The following is a 17,448-nucleotide window of genomic DNA, read 5'->3' on the forward strand; positions in this document are numbered from 1 at the left end:
CTCGAGGCCATCCTTGGCTACACCAAGTTCAAGATCAGCCTGGATTGGAGGCCCTTTTTCACAGTAAATGAATTTTGGTTTGGGAGTGACAGAATTTCCAAAAATGTTAAGAATGGATATAAACATTCCCCTGCATTTTATAACTGTATCTGTGAAAAGTGTTTTCTGAGACAAAGTCTTGGCTTGAATATACAGCTGGCCTTGAATTCAGAGACCTTCCTGCCTCTGCTAGATCACGCCTGGCTATGTGAAGCAACTTTAAAAATTGATTATAAAATCACACTACCAATCGACTATCAAAATGAAGATGGCCGGGTAGTGGTGGCGCACGCCTTTAATCCTAGCACTTGGGAGCAGAGGCAGGCGGATCTCTGTGAGTTCAAGGCCAACCTGGTCTACAGAACGGGTGCCAGAACAGGTTCCAAAGCTACACAGAGAAATACTGTCTCGAAAAACAAAAGTTGATGTTTTATGTCCTTCTGAAGTATCAAATATTCCATCAAGATTTAACTACTTCCATATGCAAAACAAACAAGTACATCCATGCCATTAGTATACAATATTTGCTTTTTTCTTTAATGATAAAGCTGTGTATGTGTATATATACACATCTATCTACCTATCTATATATATCAAAGAACTGTTTTAAACTAGTTTTCTTTATCTATTTTCAGTTGCATTTTATTGATGCATCTGTTTTATGTAGTTGACAGAAAAGGTTGCGTGGAGGAAATGGCCCTGTTCTAGAGATCTGCAGAAGGGCGGAGAGCAGCTCAGTGACAGCTGGACCGCTGCAGGCATGGGACTCTGATGTACCCTGTCTACAGAGAATATCCACAGAAGGCTTCAGCTGGAAATTCCATGGAAATCTGTACTGGACTTTAGCAGGATCGGCCTCTGGAGGGAAAATGAGGTTTGCCCTTGCCTGTTCATGGGGAGCAGGCCCCAGCTGTGGGCAAGCCTAGCTTCCCACCCACATGGGAACCTGCTGTGAAGAGCAGTTGGGATTAGTGACCAGGTTAAGTGGATACACATAACAGACAGAAGAGTGGCAGGCTCTTCATGATGGGCAGGGCAGGAATGGGGAGTTTCCTCTGGCAGCTGCATGGAGGGAACTGGGTATTTATTCTATCACATGGTCACCTCTGCTTCTGCCCCACAGCCTCCACTCAACGACTACAGTTTTAGTTGGGGAGACACAGGCTCAGATAAACAGTTTGTATACATGGATTCATGTTAAAGTGGAGTCGGTCATTATTTCTCACTTCAGAGAAAATACTAACGTTTTTAAATGCCTACCCCATAAATCACCAAGTCAGCCCTGCTCTGAGAAGTGTCATTCACCTGGACGGCCTTCAGTTGGCAGGAGGATGAAAGGCTGAGAAGAACGGGGAGGTTGCTAGGACTGTCGTCAGGCATCAGTTCAGTAGAGACAGCCTCAGCCCCCTCACCTCACGTGACTTACTTCCCTACCAAAACATGTTAGTGAACCAGGGAGTTAATGCTGCATGTCACAATCTCCGAGCACTGGTCCATGTTCTTCCTCACCCTGTAGAATTTCTCCACGTACTCAGATCGCCCTAAGAGCTCCACAAAATCTTCATCATGAGTGATTACCAGAAGCTGGAAGTTACGCTGCTGCGAGCGACTTTTTATGATCCTGAAACAGTACATTGAGAACACCATTTTTACATTTGGAAAAACCACTGGAAAAAGAACAGCTGTGTGCCAACCAAGCTTTTCCTGTGCCACAAGCGACAGGGCCTTTGGCTGCCCTGCAGGAAATGGGGGAGGGCTGGGGCCTTCAACGTAGGCAGGTAGGAGCCTATCTCCTTCCCACACAGTGGGATGCAGGGATGCATAGCCTCATGACCCACTCATCTGGTCAAGAACCAGGTCAAGAATTTGGACCAGTTCCCCAAGATCCTAATCATGCAGGAGAAAGTCTTCTAGGAAAAGCTAAACTATTCACAGCCAAAAGAGCCCAGCTCGCTCCTCCGCCTAGACTCTCCTGAGCTGCTGCTAGACTTCTCTGAAAGTCTAAAAGTAATTCATGCAGACAACATGTAGGGGAATAACACTGCCTTCTGAAGAGCTGGGTCTACTTAGAATTCTGCCACCACCAGTCACTAGATGCATCAGTGCTGTGACACACAGAGGCCTGAGTGGGTGTACTGGGGACATTTTTGCTCATCAGCAGCTGAGGTATCAGCTCTGAGTGAGATGCAACAAGAGTTTTAACTCACACTTGTTTATCACCTGCCTGGGGCTGGATGCACTTCATGTTTTGATACCACAACCCCCTCCTTCCTTGCTGGTCCCCCAGAACTATGAAGAGCTGGCTGGAGGAGATACCTGTGCTGTCAAGAGTTCTTCTGGGGTGGCTCTGACGTCAGGGAATGGAGCACACAACAACTACAATTTAGCCTCTGTCATCATCTACTTACCAGGATGCTTCTTCCATAAAATCTCTCATCCTCCACAGTAACCACGTGACAGACAGTCCTAGCTCCACTACCACCAGTTCTAAGTGTCTGGCCAGGGCACCTATGGACTCCTGTGCTTGCCCTGGGGGCATTCACAGGAAACCTAGAGGAAGCCCAGAACTGCTCACCCTTACCTGCCCTATGAACACCTGTGGAGAGGCAGAACATGCCTATCTCAATACTCTCATTCCTTTTATTTTACATGCATTGGTGTTTTGTTTGCATGTATGTGAGGGTGTCAGATCCCCTGGAACTGGATTTAGAGACAGCTGTGAGCTGTCATGTGGGTGCTGGGAATTGAACCCTGGTCCTCTGAAAGAACAGTCAGTGTTCTTATCCCGAGTCATCTCTCCGAAGACGTTAGTTCCTTTTCAAGAAAATCTGGAGAATTACTATTAAAAGGCAAAGTGCAAAGCCTCGTCTCAACTGGATTCTTTTCATTTCTTAATGGCATCTCACTGACTAGCCTGGAATTCACAATGTGACAAAGTTGGCCCTGAACTCAGAGATCCGCCTGCCTCTGCCTTCAAGTGCTGGAATTAAAGGTGTACACCACCACACCCAGCTCTGCTATTGGTATTTAGAAAAAAATTGCCATCTGCCCTGAACTTGAATTGAAATACTTACTCAACCAAAGCATGTGCAAGAGATTCAATGTTCTCTCGGTCAAGATTTGTCGTTGGCTCATCCAAGGCAAGGATGCCACAGTTCAGACAGAAGGTTTCAGCCAGCGCCAAGCGGATGATGAGAGAGGCTAGCACCTGGAGAAAAGTTGCACAGCAGACTTCTTTAGAAGGGGATGGTGAAATGAACTGAGTAGGGCGGCTGCACCTTTGTTCCCAGCAATCAAGAGGCAAAAGCAGGTGGATATCTGAGTTTTAGGCCAACCCAAGCTACACAGGAAGACTGTCGCCAAAAACAAGAGGGTAGTAGAAGGTGGGAAAGGTCAGAGGCCATCGATGTTAGGGACAGTTCAGTGGAGACCACTGCTTTTCTGAAAGGTGGGCCATCAGCTACATTCTCTCAACCTATCATCTGCACTGACATAAAACACTGAGGAAGCCCTGCCAGCATCCTAGTGCTATTAAAAACTGACATCACAGGCTAAGGGGCGATGCATTACAATTTATCAACACGAGTCCAAGATTCACCTGGAACTCACTATGTAGTCCAGGTTGGCACCAAACTCAGAGACCTGTCTGCCTCTGCCTTCTGAGCAGTAGGACTAAAAGGTGTGTGTCATCACACTTAACCCTAAGACTTTCTGATTTGACCCTTATAGCTTCTCAGTGATGAAATTTGTTGGAAAACATTACATTTTCCTGAGCCTCCCAGGGACTCTGGCTCCAAAGAGAAACCAGGCAGTGTGTTCTACATCACACTGAAGAGTGACAATGAGAAAGAAAGTTAATAGAGCACAGCTCTATTTGTACTCTAGGAGGCCACTGAGTCCATTCATGGACTAAAAATCAAACCCTCAAACCCTCAGGCTCGGTCCTAGTCTTCTCAGGGCTGTGTCCTAGGAACACAGCTGCTACTCAGACTGTCCTGGAGGGCAGAGTGCTTTTGTGTGAGTGCTGCTCAGGGCCTGCTGAAGTCCTGGGCTTCTGAGCGCAGAGCAGTGCACACCTTCCTTCTGATGTCCAGGGCAGGCCAGCAGATTGTAGAAGCCGGGTGCCCCTTTGGGGGACAGATACTTCCTTCCTGTCTTTGAACCCTACTCCTGCCAGTCTAGCAGCACCCACTTACATGCAGGCTGCTGGTTGGCCCACAACCACCAAACCATTCATCTGACACCTCTCCCTCCACTAGGAAGAAAGTACTGCCAGTTTTCACAATCTAAGAGCAGCTACAGGAAACTGTCTTTTTGCTCAGAGACCATACTTCAAAACTCACTTATAATGAATATTACACATCACCAAACAAGAAAGCAGGGATACTGTTTATAGATCACAAACTAGTCATTTCTTCACACTATGACTGTGATAGTAATCTGCATTGTCTGAAATTGGTGTTAGCTGTCTGGACTAGCAATAACTGGGATAATTGTGTGACTAATGTGACATCCTTTCCTAAGCCTGTGAAATTTTATGAAAAATCTGCTTTACTATGAAGGCTCAGAATCTGCACTCTTGTGTATGGTTAACAAAATCAACACTCAGAGCATCCCAGGTGCTCTGGGATGCAGGTCTCATGTTCCAGCCTTATTGAAACATTTCTCATTCTGATTTCCCCAGTGCTACAAACAAACCTACCTCCTCCAGGAGCCTCGTGTAGGGCCACTGGCCTGATGTAGCCATTGGTCTAGAGTCCAGCACAAAGGCTACATGAGGTGCTGGTGATGGGGAGTCAGTCCTGTGCAAAGGCTATATTCTCAACGACACAGATCAGAATCCCTCATTTGGTTTAACTCAGGGTCTAGTTTGCTAGTGCTCTTTGTCCATTTGAGATAGGGTCTTGTGTAGCTCAGGCTGGCCTCAAACTCAGTCTATAGCCAAGGATGACTTTGAACTTCTGATTCTCTTGCCTCCACCCCCAGTGCTGGGATGACAGGCATGTTTTGGTAGTGGTGAGGGACAAGCACTCTACCAACTGAGCCACATCCCTCCTCCTGCTAGTATTATTTATGACTGGCAGTATACTTACTATTAATTTTGAGATGTTCCTGCCCATTTTGATACCAGAATGCATCTTTGGGGGCCCTTTCTCTGAGAAGGAGTGCTGTTGAAGTGAAATGGGTCTAAGTAACTTTGACCCTTTTTCTTGTTGTCTTCAGAGCACTACAGGGAATATTAGCCAGCAGCAGGATGGGGCCATGATATAGCTGTGTCTGTCTACTTCACAAGGTGACAAGGAAGGTGTAAGGAGCTTCTCCTTCACTTAAGGGGAGTCTAAGCCTTCCACAACATGGGGCCTATCTTCAGTTCTTTAGCTGGCTCCGTAGGTTGCTGAGATACCTGCCTTCTGTCCAGCACTACATCGTCCCCGCATGTCCAAGGCTGTGTCCCCCTTCAGCATCACCACTCGGTAGTTGTAATTCCGCCTTTTGTCAGAAGCAGATACGTTTTCATCAGCATCTGATCGAATTTCTATGTATTCAATATCTGGTACAGAAAGCAGAGTATTTTAGAGGACCCACGCTGCACCTCTGTCACTTATAGACGTCGTTCACAAGTCTGGGGACAACAGTGAGTCTGGTGGCTCTGAACGCATTGGCTGCCTTGCAAGCTATCTGGCCAGGAGGGCTTAGAGCCACGTGGTCTACCAAGATGCAGCCTGGATGGCCCGCCCCCAGCCTGGGCCCAGCTCCTTTTCTAAGTTTCCTTTGGGTACTTTTCTTATCACATTTGGGCCTATCCCTATCTGCGCTTTCACAGAAACCATTATGTCATCAGCTCATTGTGTCTGCTACAGACAATATGAGTCCTACAGGGCTTTGGAACAGAAACCTTGCGTTTTCTTTTTGTTATAAGATATTGCAAAGATAAGAATTCTTAGAAAAAATCTTAAATGCTCAGGAAGGGGTTTGAGAAGGTAATGCTGGCATGGTAAGGTCACACAAGAGAAGCTGTGGACAGAGCTTTGGAACAAGCATTTGGGACACACCATATTAATTACCTTGTCCACGATAAGTACTCCGCCAAAGATCACGAATAATTTTGTTGATTTCTTCCATTTTCATACTGTGAAATTTCATTATTGCTCTGGAAAAGGAAGCCACTTTTACTTGGCACAATATATACTATTTATATGAAAGACAGGATAGTGGTGCAATAGTTTATGCTAAATGTAATACAGTAATAATAATAAAAACATCATTGCCCCAGTACTTTCAATTATAAAAGCTGAATATGAAAAGTGCTAGACTTTCCTGGTACTAGACTGCTAGGCATATGGCAGGCCCAAGTAGTCACATGGCTCCGTTTTTACTGTGGGAATCCAAGTACTTCTTTAAGTGCTCAGAAACTGCAGAGTTGAGTGTGGCAGCCCACACCTTTAATCCCAGCACTCAGGAGGCAGAGGCAGGCAGATATCCATAAATTTGAGGTCAACTTGATCCACACACCAAGTTCCCCAAAGCTACACAGTGAGACTCTATCTCAAAACAAATCCCAAAAAACTTTCAGAAAAGTCGTCTCTAACAGACTTCTTTCTTAGGCCCTGAGAGCACACTGGAGAGACAGCTTCCCCGGCACCTGCAGTAGGCTGCTGTAGAGAAGACCCATGATGTGCTAAAGCTGAAAGGGTGCAGCTAAGCCAGGGGCCCTTGTTACACAGCAGAAGCAAGTCTAAAATTGTTGTCCGGCCCTGTTAGAATTTTTTAATTTTTATTTTTTGGAGACAGGGTCTCCACATAGCCCTGAGCTGTTCTGTAGATCAGGCTGGCCTTGGAGTCAGAGATCCACCTGCCTCTGCCTCCTGAGTGCTGGGACTAAAGGCACGTGCCACCATCGTCCAACTCCTTCTAGAACTGTTCAAAAGCCAGCCCCTTATGTTTTTATTTCTCAGATCAGTGAGAATTTTATCTACTCAAAGGCAGTGTTGGCTCAAAAGGATAACTTACTTAGAAGCCTGACCCTTTATTTCGTCACAAGTCCTAGCCTAGTATGCTGACCTCCACAGGAATGCCCTTACTCCCAATTCTCTTGTACAGCAGCAGTCTCTAGACATCGAACGACATGTTTGTGAAAGCCAGAGCTGCCTGTTAAAGTTGAACACCATGCGTGCCCCAGCTACCTCAGATGTGGAGGCAGGACCATCAGCACAAAAGTCTCTGCCACGGTAAGAAGGCAAGTTTCACGGCTACCACCATGCAAGGATGTGAGCGGACTCCCTTCCACTTGCAGGCCTCTTATCTGATATATACAAAAAAAGAAACTAAACGTAATGCCACTGCCTCTGTACAATCATTTTGTGATCTTCTGATCATCAGCTACAGAGAAAGAAATGACTCAACATAAATACGTCTAAATATCAGATGGGGAGTTGCTGAAGTAGTAAAGCCTGGAAAACACTGCTTCACCAAGTCTCCATTTTCTCATTCGTGCTCACCTCAGCCTAGCATTTTATGCTTGTTTCATAGAGTAGACAAACCAGCCATCATTTTCTTCAAAAAGGAAAACCACAACAAAAAACTACCTCACAGAATGTTCTGGGGACCTATCGTGTGAGGACGACCTTTTCATAGCTCTATACTCTATGATCCTAATTTTATAAAAGACTTCTTAAAAATGTTATTTTTCAAATTGATAGCTAACATAAAGAGCAGTGAATGGAGACTATACACCAGGTGGGGAAGGACTGTGCAGTCTCTGCTGAGACCCAGAGCGGTGGGAGAGAGCTCCAGTCCACAACGCTAGTCCGCTCAGGGTGTCACAGAGAGCTGACTCCGGCTACTACTGGCTGGCCCAGCAACTAAGATCTGTCTCTCTGGGAGTTACAGCACATCAGGCAACCTCTGGGGATGACAAAGGTGAGTAGTAGCCCACCTAAGGGAGTAGCACCGACATAATGAGCATCACCTTCTGAAAGACAACCCACGCACAAAGTCACACATTATCTCTCCAACCCCCAGTTACTATGCAACAGATCCTATGGAAATTTTCAGGGGATACAGAAAGTGGCTAGGATACTTTGGTTAGGATAGTTTTTTTAAGGCTGTGAGCAGACAAGACGGTTTTCTGAGTATTATCAAATCCTCAAGGTGTACCCACCTTCTGGGTATACAAAGTATTATGAAGCAGGGAGAGACTGAACAGAGGGCAAAAACTTTTGGGCCTGTTTTGCCTATCATGACAGAAATCAGCATCATAAATAAAACTGAGTTTAGTTTAAGGGCACTGAACAGAACACGTAACTGCAGGGTATAGAACCCAGGGTTAAGCACATCTTAGGTAAGCATACCATCTCAGGTTACTACCGACTGGTATTTGTCCCTAGAAAGCAAGAAGAGCACAACAGGAATAAAGCTGTCCAAGGTAACTTACTGCATACCAGACTAAAGAAAAACAGATGGGCTGGGCGGTGGTGGCGCACGCCTTTAATCCCAGCACTTGGGAGGCAGAGGCAGGCGGATCTCTGTGAGTTCGAGACCAGCCTGGTCTACAAGAGCTAGTTCCAGGACAGGCTCCAAAGCCACAGAGAAACCCTGTCTCGAAAAACCAAAAAAAAAAAAAAAAAAAAAAGAAAAACAGATGGGTGGGGGGGGGGAGTCGTGGTGCAAGCCTTTAATCCCAGAAGGTGAATCTGTTAGTCTGAGGCCTGACTGGTCTACAAGATGAGTTCCAGGATAGCCAGGGCTACGTAGAGAAATCCTGCCTTGAAAAATCTAAAACGGAGTAACCCTGTCTCATAAAAATCAAAAACAAGCTGGGCAGTGGCGGCGTATGCCTTTAATTCCAGCACTCAGGAGGTAGAGCCAGGCGGATCTCTGTGAGTTCGAGACCAGCCTGGTCTACAAGAGCTAGTTCCAGGACAGGCTCCAAAGCTACAGAGAAACCCTATCTCGAAAAACCAAAACAAACAAAAAAAACAAAACAAAAAAAACCAAACACACCCCCCCCCCCCAAAAAAACAAAAAAACCCAACAACAACAAAAAACTGCAGTGATATTTTATGTTTTAACAAATAAAGCTTGCTTTAAGATTAGAGTGCAGAGCTAAGCCACTAGGGGCCAGGGAGTGGTGGCACACACCTCTAATCCCAGGAGACAGGCAGTTCTCTGTTAGTTCAAGGCCACCCTGGGCAACAGAAGATTAAATCTGTTTCAAAGAGAAACAGAACTCACACAAAGGTGATCTCCAAGCACTTGGGATCCCACGTCTTTAATCCCAGCACTAGGGAGGTAGAGACAGGAGTGATATGGCTAGGCGGATAGAGGAATATAAGGCGGAAGGAGACAGGAGCTCAATGCAGTCTGAGGATGAAGTCTGAGGTGCAGTCTGTAGCAGTCTGAGGAGGCAGTCTGGGATTGCCTCTTTGGTCTGAGCATTGGTAGAGGTAAAAGGTCTCTGTAGTGCCTGCCTGCACTGCTTCTCTGATCTCTCACTTTTCACCCCCTAATATCTGATTCTGGGTTTTTATTATTAAGAACAATTAGAATTTGTGCTGAGCCAGGGAATAAAAGAAGCATCTGGTGTAACACCGAGTTTTGGTCAAAATCACACATAATTATGAGACAAATGGAAAAAAATTTCCTTTTACAAAACGTCTCAGCATCTATAGCAACAACAGCAAATACAATCTAAGACAGACACAGCATTTTCTCCACAATAACCAAGAAAGATGTTAGCAAACACAGGGCTGTGAAACAGTGGCTTGATAAAATATGGGAGAAAGAAAATGATGAACAATAGAAGAGAATCTGTCATTGTTTCTGTACTAAGGTTTGACTGGATACCTAAAAACTCCAGAAAAACAACTGAAATATCAACATTTTCAAGTTAACCAGATGTAGGCCTAGATATAGTGTACAGGTGTTTAATCCCAGTCCTCGGGAGGCTGAAGCAGGCGGATCTCTGTGAGTTTGTGGCCAGGCTGCAGTAATTAATGAGCCCTTGGCCAGTCAAGGCCACATACATAGTGAGACCTATTGCAAAACAAACAATTTATATAGTATTACTATCTGGTTTCTAACACTGTTAGGAAAGACAACGGTGGGGGTGAAGGGAGGGCCCTATAGTGGGAGAGATGTGTCAGTCACCAAAAGTCTTAATTCCAGAACCCCAGAAACTCTCATAAAAAGCCAGGTACAGTGGCTCATACCACTGGGGAGAGGTATATAGGAGGAACCTCTCAAGCTCAATGACCACCAGCTGAAGTGATGGGCCCCGAAACCCTCTTCCAAAAAATAAGGCTACATAGAGAGACCTTGTCTCAAGAAAAAAGAAATGGACAGATGCATTCTCTCTCTCACACACACAAACCACACACCCTATTAACAATGGCAATAAAAGTATAAAATATGCAGGAAGAAATTAATATCCAGCACTAAAGAAAAAAGCCATAAACTTTTCAATAGGACAAAAAGAAATCACTGAACAGGAGACACATGCTAAAGGAACCACAGCAGCAGAATCCTTGTTGCAAGGACAGATTCTTCCCAAGTGCTCCATGAACAGAAGCAACCAAAGCAAAAACACCCTGGAAGGATTTAAACAGAGAATCCAGTGAAATCTGTACACAGACTCTAAAATTCTGAGAGAGAAAACACAAAAATAAAACTGGTACTGAGACAGGAAGAGATATTAAAAAGTTGGTGGACACAGAAGAAAATCTAGAAGTTAACACAAATAAAAACTTGACAATAATAAAACTGACATTTCAAATCAATTGGAAAAATTTCAATACTGTTGGAAAGGAGAAAAAAATAGCATCATGACTTTGTGTCAAACTCCAAAATAAAATTCAAATGACTGAGAGTTAAAGTGAGAAGCTGTCTCAGTGAATGAAGCTCTTCCAGGCTGAGTGTGAGGCTCTGAGTTCAGATTCCCAGAGCCCACAGAAAACCTGGATGCAGGGGCGTGTGCCTGTAAGTTCAGTACAGAGAGAGGGGGAATGGAGACAGCCTAGTCCCTGGAAACTCAGGGGACAGCTGTACTTAAGAGACCCTGCAACATTAGCCGGGCGGTGGTGGCGTGCACCTTTAATCCCAGCACTCGGGAGGCAGAGGCAGGCAGATCTCTGAGTTTGAGGCCAGCCTGGTCTACAAGAGCTAGTCCCAGGACAGGCTCCAAAGCTACAGAGAAACCCTGTTGGAAAGAAAAAAAAAAAAAAGAGACCCTGCATCAAAGCAAGGTCTTACACACCAAGTGACCTCTGCATGAGTATTGTGACACATGTGTATCTGTCTCTCTCTCACACACACACCTGCTATTCAGGAGGCTGGTCAGGAAGACCACTGGAGAATATCCAGAAGAGAAGTATTTCTGTAGTCTCTGGACTGAGAAGCTCTGAATAAGGCACAGAACTATGAAGAAATGCCATGAAGACAGTGGACGGACGTGCGATGAATCAGATACTAAAATGATAGACAAGTGTCAATTTTAACCAGGGCATTTCCATGCAGCAAGGGGTCATGATGACACAGACATGGAGATGGTTATGTTCATACACTACACATGGAAACACATGCTTTATAAGTGCTTTTGGGAGCCAATCTAGCACTAACAAGTTAAAGATGATCATACCCTCTGACCTAGTAGCTTCATTTCTAAGAAGTTATCTTTCTGGTATATCTGCATAAGCATACAAAGACATACATACAGCACCATCAGTGGTGACCAAATCTTAAAGCTTCCTAATGTCAAAGGTTGAAATAGGCAAAATAATTTTATGAATTATACAGACATTAAAAGTAACAAAGCACACACCTCTATTAACACAAAAGAATTACAGTTACGTGGAAAAAAAAAAAAGAACAGAGTGTGCCAGGCAGTGGTGCACCCCTCTAATCCCAGAACTTTGGAGGCAGAGGCAGCTCCAGGACAGCCAGGGCTACACCGGGGTTAGTGATGCAGGAGCACCTTGTTGAGTATTAGGCAATATCACCAGGTGAATCCTGGCCTGTCCTGACATGTGTTCTGTGACTTGTAGATGCGAAGTATGGAGAAGCACAAATTACCTGTAACACATGCGGTCCCAATAATATGGACTGAAAGGGAGGAACAATCACGTCCACTTGGGAAAGGTAAAGGGAACATTCCAAGGAGGAGAAACAACACAGGAAAAGTGGGTGTTAAGAGAACAAAAAGTGCACTTGGGAGGCAGAGGCAGGCGGATCTCTGTGAGTTCGAGACCAGCCTGGTCTACAAGAGCTAGTTCCAGGACAGGCTCCAAAACCACAGAGAAACCCTGTCTCAAAAAACCAAAAAAAAAAAAAAAAAAAAAGAAAAAAAAAAGAAAAAAAAAAGAGAACAAAAAGTGTTCAGCTTGGTGAGGGGCACTGTGGGATCAAATGGGGAAGGCAAGGATGGAAGTCTTTCCTATTATGACAACAGGAACCACTTATTAACATAGCAGAGAAACAGTGGGGCATGCAGGGGTGAGACTGAGATGAGAGCGCAGAGTGGGGACGACCCCACAGTAGCCCGTGAGTGACAGGCTCAAGCTGATGGAAGGGAAGCCGCTCTGAAGCAGTCAGTACAAACTGAAGCTGTCAATGGCCCGAGTCACACCACTTTCTCCAGCACTTGTTCCAGGTACTCAATACTAGGTATAAAGAATGACCCACAGGAACTGGGGATGTGGCTCCATGGAAGAGCACTTGCTTACCATGCACAAAACCCTGGGTGTGATTGCCAGTACTGCATAAAGCCATGAGTTGTAGTGTGTGTCTGTAATCCTGGCGTGGGGGGTGTGGTGGAAATATGAGAATCAGTTCAAGACCAGCCTTGGCCATACAGCAAGTTGAAGGCCAGCCAGCGTCACAGCATACATGAAACCCTATCCCTAAAACAAATAAAAGGATGACCCTAGAAATCTATGATTTCTCCTAAGGCAACAATTTAAATGTCACAGGCTTCAGACAGTTGAGGACAGTGGTTGTCTGGCAAATATATAGTCCTGCTGTGGCCTAGAGTGCTGTCTATCAGCTAAATTCACAATAACACATGCGAATTAGCATGCTTTTTCTCGTAAAAATTGGTTCTCAAAAGATAATAAGAATTGCTAAGATCTAAGAAAACAACAATTTATAAACTTAGTCTTATAATTAAATATTCACTAACAGCTTGAAAAGAATTCCTTAAGAATTCTCCAATACTCAACTGCATTTTGTGACGATGAATGGTAATTCTGGTGGTCCTGAGACTTAGAATGTGATCTTCCAAATTACAGATGTTCCCATTTGAAAGGCAGCGTCATGTGGCCATAAAGCCAAGTCTTGTGCTAATGAAGCTGCTGTGGCAGGAGGCATATCTTAAACACCGTTCTCGCTGCAGAATGTACAGCACCAACTGTGAATGGACGCACACCACACTCTGATGGCAGTGCCATCAACACAGGCTCGCTGCTAGCTCCAGAGGAGGAAGCAGATGGTGGACGCAGCTGTGCCTGGATGGGCGTTGTTGGGATGTAAGAAATCTCTGTACTTACTTTCTGCTCAGTTTTGTTACAGACCTAAAACTGTTCTAAAACATAATTAAAGGAGCCGGGCGGTGGTGGCGCACGCCTTTAATCCCAGCATTTGGGAGGCAGAGGCAGGCGGATCTCTGTGAGTTCGAGACCAGCCTGGTCTACAAGAGCTAGTTCCAGGACAGGCTCCAAAACCACAGAGAAACCCTGTTATTGCACACACCCTCTGCTTCTTCACAAGGGCAGACATTAGGTGCCAGGGCTGTACTGCCTGCCACTCCAGCATCTCTGCTCCAGAGCTTTTACCCCAGCAGGGAAAAGCCAGTCACCTGCCTCCCACACTTGCTCTTTCAACAAGAGGCTTCTGAGAACCCGAGTTACCCTCTTCACTAGCACACACAGCTTCCAGCCTTATGCCACAAGTGGAGCAGCACACCAGGTCTCCTGCTGTTGCTTTAAAGGCTACTTTCCACCTCAGCATCTGACCAATAGCACAGAATCAAATGCTTAAGATTCAGCCATGAAAAACCAAGTGCCTAAGAGGTTAGAGCAGCAGCATCTATGAGGCCCAAGTTTCTCCTCCCTCAAGGCCTATTCAGTTCTTGCTTCCTTCCCTCCTCAAACCATCTACAGGATTCAAGCAAAGAAGACAAGCAATCAATGCAAAATCTGGATTACTGCTCAAAATAGCAAGTATACAAACAAAGGCAAGCCCTGACCCAGATTTCCCCATACCTCAAGCTGTCTCTCTGACTAATAACTAGAAAGACCAATACATATGGACTTTTTTTGTAATTATTATTCTAATCTGGAAGCATAAAAACTAAGTTAATGAAAACTGAGCTTGAAAAAAAGCAGTAAAGGTACTTTCAAAGGCATTTTCCAAAATACACTATTTTCATCTTTGCATTTAAAACTGTTCTAAACTTGATACATAGGTTGCCAAAAACTGGCTAGGCTTTATTAGCCTTAAAAATACTTTTTATGTTTAATTATGTGTATATGTTTGTGTGAGCATATGTACATGAGTGTAGGTGCCCAAGGAGCCCAGATGCATAGGATCCCCTGGAGCTGGAGTTACAAGCAGTTCTAAGTCTCCTGATATGGGTGCAGGGAACTGAACTCAGTTCTGCAGGAGCAACACATGCTCTTAACTGCTGAACTGTCTCTCCAGCCTCCATGATTAGCTTTTTTTTTTTTTTTAAGATTTATTTATTATGTATTCAACATTCTGCCTCGATGTATGCCCACATGCCAGAGGAGGGCGCCAGATCTCAGTACAGATGGTTGTGAGCCACCATGTGGTTGCTGGGAATTGAACTCAGGACCTCTGGAAGAGCAGCCAGTGCTCTTAACCTCTGAGCCATCTCTCCAGCCCAATGATTAGCTTTTTTTAATGCCGACTAATATTCCTACTGCCCCAGAACTCCATACCAGGAGAACTTCCTGCCTCCTTACATTTGGGCAGCAGAAGTCCTCCCGCCCAACAGAAACAGTGTTGTGAGTACCATGTTCCAAATGAATTAGAATTTCTTCTTGCTGAACTCAAAATTCTTAATTTGGAAAATTTAAGTGACTTTTTTCCAAGTTAAAATTATTATGACTTTATTTATTTATTTATTTATTTATTTGGTTTTTCGAGACAGGGTTTCTCTGTGGTTTTGGAGCCTGTCCTGGAACTAGCTCTTGTAGACCAGGCTGGTCTCGAACTCACAGAGATCCGCCTGCCTCTGCCTCCCAAGTGCTGGGATTAAAGGCGTGCGCCACCACCGCCCGGCTTATTATGACTTTATTAAACTCATTTCCAGTCTCCTAAATCAGCTCTTAACATTAGGCAATGGTTTAACCATTATCACAAGATGAACAAAACAACGACCCTGCAGTAGATGTGAAATGCCATTGGCTATCTTTGGGTTTGTAATCAATCCCTTACAGGATGCTACTGTATGAAACCATAGTGCACTGTGGTCAGCGCAGGATGAGTCCTGAATAAAGTTCTCAACTAGAGCTCCCCTTGAAGGCCCAGACCCGTGCTCTCTACAGTCTGGCAGGGAGCAGGCTGCCTCAGATACAAAGCTATGGGAGTTGTATGCTTCATGAGTCTCAGAAGCAATATGATATAACACACACAGTTTTATATTTGGGAAACAGAATACCAAACAGCATTCTGGGCAAGTGATTTATCCCAGTTTCATTTAAACTGTGGCGCTGTGGCTGGATGGTGGTGGCACACGCTGCCTTCAATTCCAGCACTTGGCAGGCAGATCTCTACGAGTTCAAGACAAGCCTGGTCTACACGAGCTAGTTCCAGGACAGGCTCCAAAGCTACTGAGAAACCCGTCTCGAAAAATGAAAAGAAAAAACCAAACTGTGGTACTATGTGTGGGGCCGCACATCCTAAGCCATGCATGTTTCCTACTAATGACCAGTGTTTCTGCCAAAGCCTCTGCTTACTGCTGCTTCAGATGATTACTAATAACAGATGCTAATCAGCTCTTCTCGAAAATGCACTGCTAGTTTCCTGTGTTACCTTAAATAGACCACTGTGCAACAATGACATCGACAGCATTCTTGATCCTTTTTTTTTGGCAGGGGTAAGAGGCAAACTTAAGGATCACAACATAAATCTTGAGATCTCCTGTTTGCAGGATAAACCCCCAGACTCCATTTGGAGAAAATTTTACTACTATTTTTTGTATTTAGAAGACTACATCTGATAAAAGACCTTACTGAACAGTCTGGCTTTGCTTCTGAAGCAGCTAAATTTATAGAAGGAAAGCACCCCTGCATCTCCTCGCCTCCGCCCACTCCTGGCTGGCTTCATAGAGCTCCCAGCTCCTCCTGGCATACTCAGTGCAATACCTCACGTTCCTCTGCGGATACGCCCTGTCTTCCCCAGGCCAGATAGCTTGGCAAACCTACCAAGGCATCTATTCCGCTGGCTGACTCGGCAGTTTAGGGACAGGACAGGTTATGGCAGTCTTCTATGACCATTTTAATGTATGTGTAACCACGTGGTGCCTCACTGAGTGATGACCAGAGGGCTTCTGGACAGAGTAGTCTAACAGTTAACACACACAAAGCCCAGGTCTGTGAGCCACATACTGTAGGCAAGGACTGGATTCACAGCAGACCCTCCCACCCAGTTCCTCTAGATGTGATCCCAAGTTCTCTTTACAGCAGGATGTGCTATCGCCGTCTCCCCTATCATTTTCTCCTCACTCAACTACAACTAGACTTTAGTTTCAACTGTTGGCTTTCCAGTCATAAACCTCCAGTCTGTCAAACTCAAGGTCACCTTTCAGCTTGTCTTATTCTTATTCAACATCTTAGGAGTTAATGACTCTTGTAATGTTTGCTTCACTTGGGCTGCAAGTTACAGCAACCTTTAACAATTTGTGGTGTAGAAGGTCCTTCTGTTTATGTGTTACTTTCATTGGTTAATGAATAAAGAAACTGCCTTGGCCTTTTGATAGGACAAAACTTAGGTAGGTGGGGAAAACAGAACTGAATGCTGGGAGGAATAAGGGCAGGGTCAGAGAAGCCATGGGTCCTCCGCCTGAGACGGTAGCTGGTTAGAATCTCCGGTAAGTCACTGCCACATGGCGATACACAGATTAATGGAGATGGGTTAAACTAATATGTAAGAGTTAGCCAATAAGAAGTTAGAGCTAATGGCCAAGCAGTATTTTAATACAATTTCTGTGTGGTTATTTTGGGACTAAGCTAGCCGGGCAGCCAGGATGAACAAGCATCCCTCTCCCTTGCAACAAACTTGCCCACTGCACTGGTTTCTGATTCACTTGTAAACTAGTCTCTGTACCCTTCTTCGTAGCTACACCCTTTCCATATGCAACAAAAGCCACAAGCATGCTCTAGACCCTGGATT

The 17,448-nt window shown here is 44.9% G+C and overlaps 1 protein-coding gene across 2 annotated transcripts in view; it reads right to left on the bottom strand.

Annotated features, from left to right (window-relative positions):
• Positions 1-465: 465 nt before the first annotated feature.
• Positions 466-17,448, bottom strand: part of Rad50 (RAD50 double strand break repair protein) — a 59,891-nt gene continuing 42,908 nt past the window's right edge. For both annotated transcript variants that reach the window (XM_057775666.1, XM_057775667.1), the window contains 4 exons: positions 6,105-6,190; positions 5,448-5,590; positions 3,114-3,247; positions 466-1,660 (listed from right to left, as the gene is read on the bottom strand). In XM_057775666.1, the coding sequence (XP_057631649.1) occupies positions 1,483-1,660; positions 3,114-3,247; positions 5,448-5,590; positions 6,105-6,190 (541 nt within the window). In that variant the 3' untranslated portion in view covers positions 466-1,482. The remainder of the gene's footprint in view (positions 1,661-3,113; positions 3,248-5,447; positions 5,591-6,104; positions 6,191-17,448) is intronic.

The sequence above is a fragment of the Chionomys nivalis genome, chromosome 7 (assembly GCF_950005125.1).
Source record: "Chionomys nivalis chromosome 7, mChiNiv1.1, whole genome shotgun sequence".
NCBI classification, from domain to species: domain Eukaryota; kingdom Metazoa; phylum Chordata; class Mammalia; order Rodentia; family Cricetidae; genus Chionomys; species Chionomys nivalis.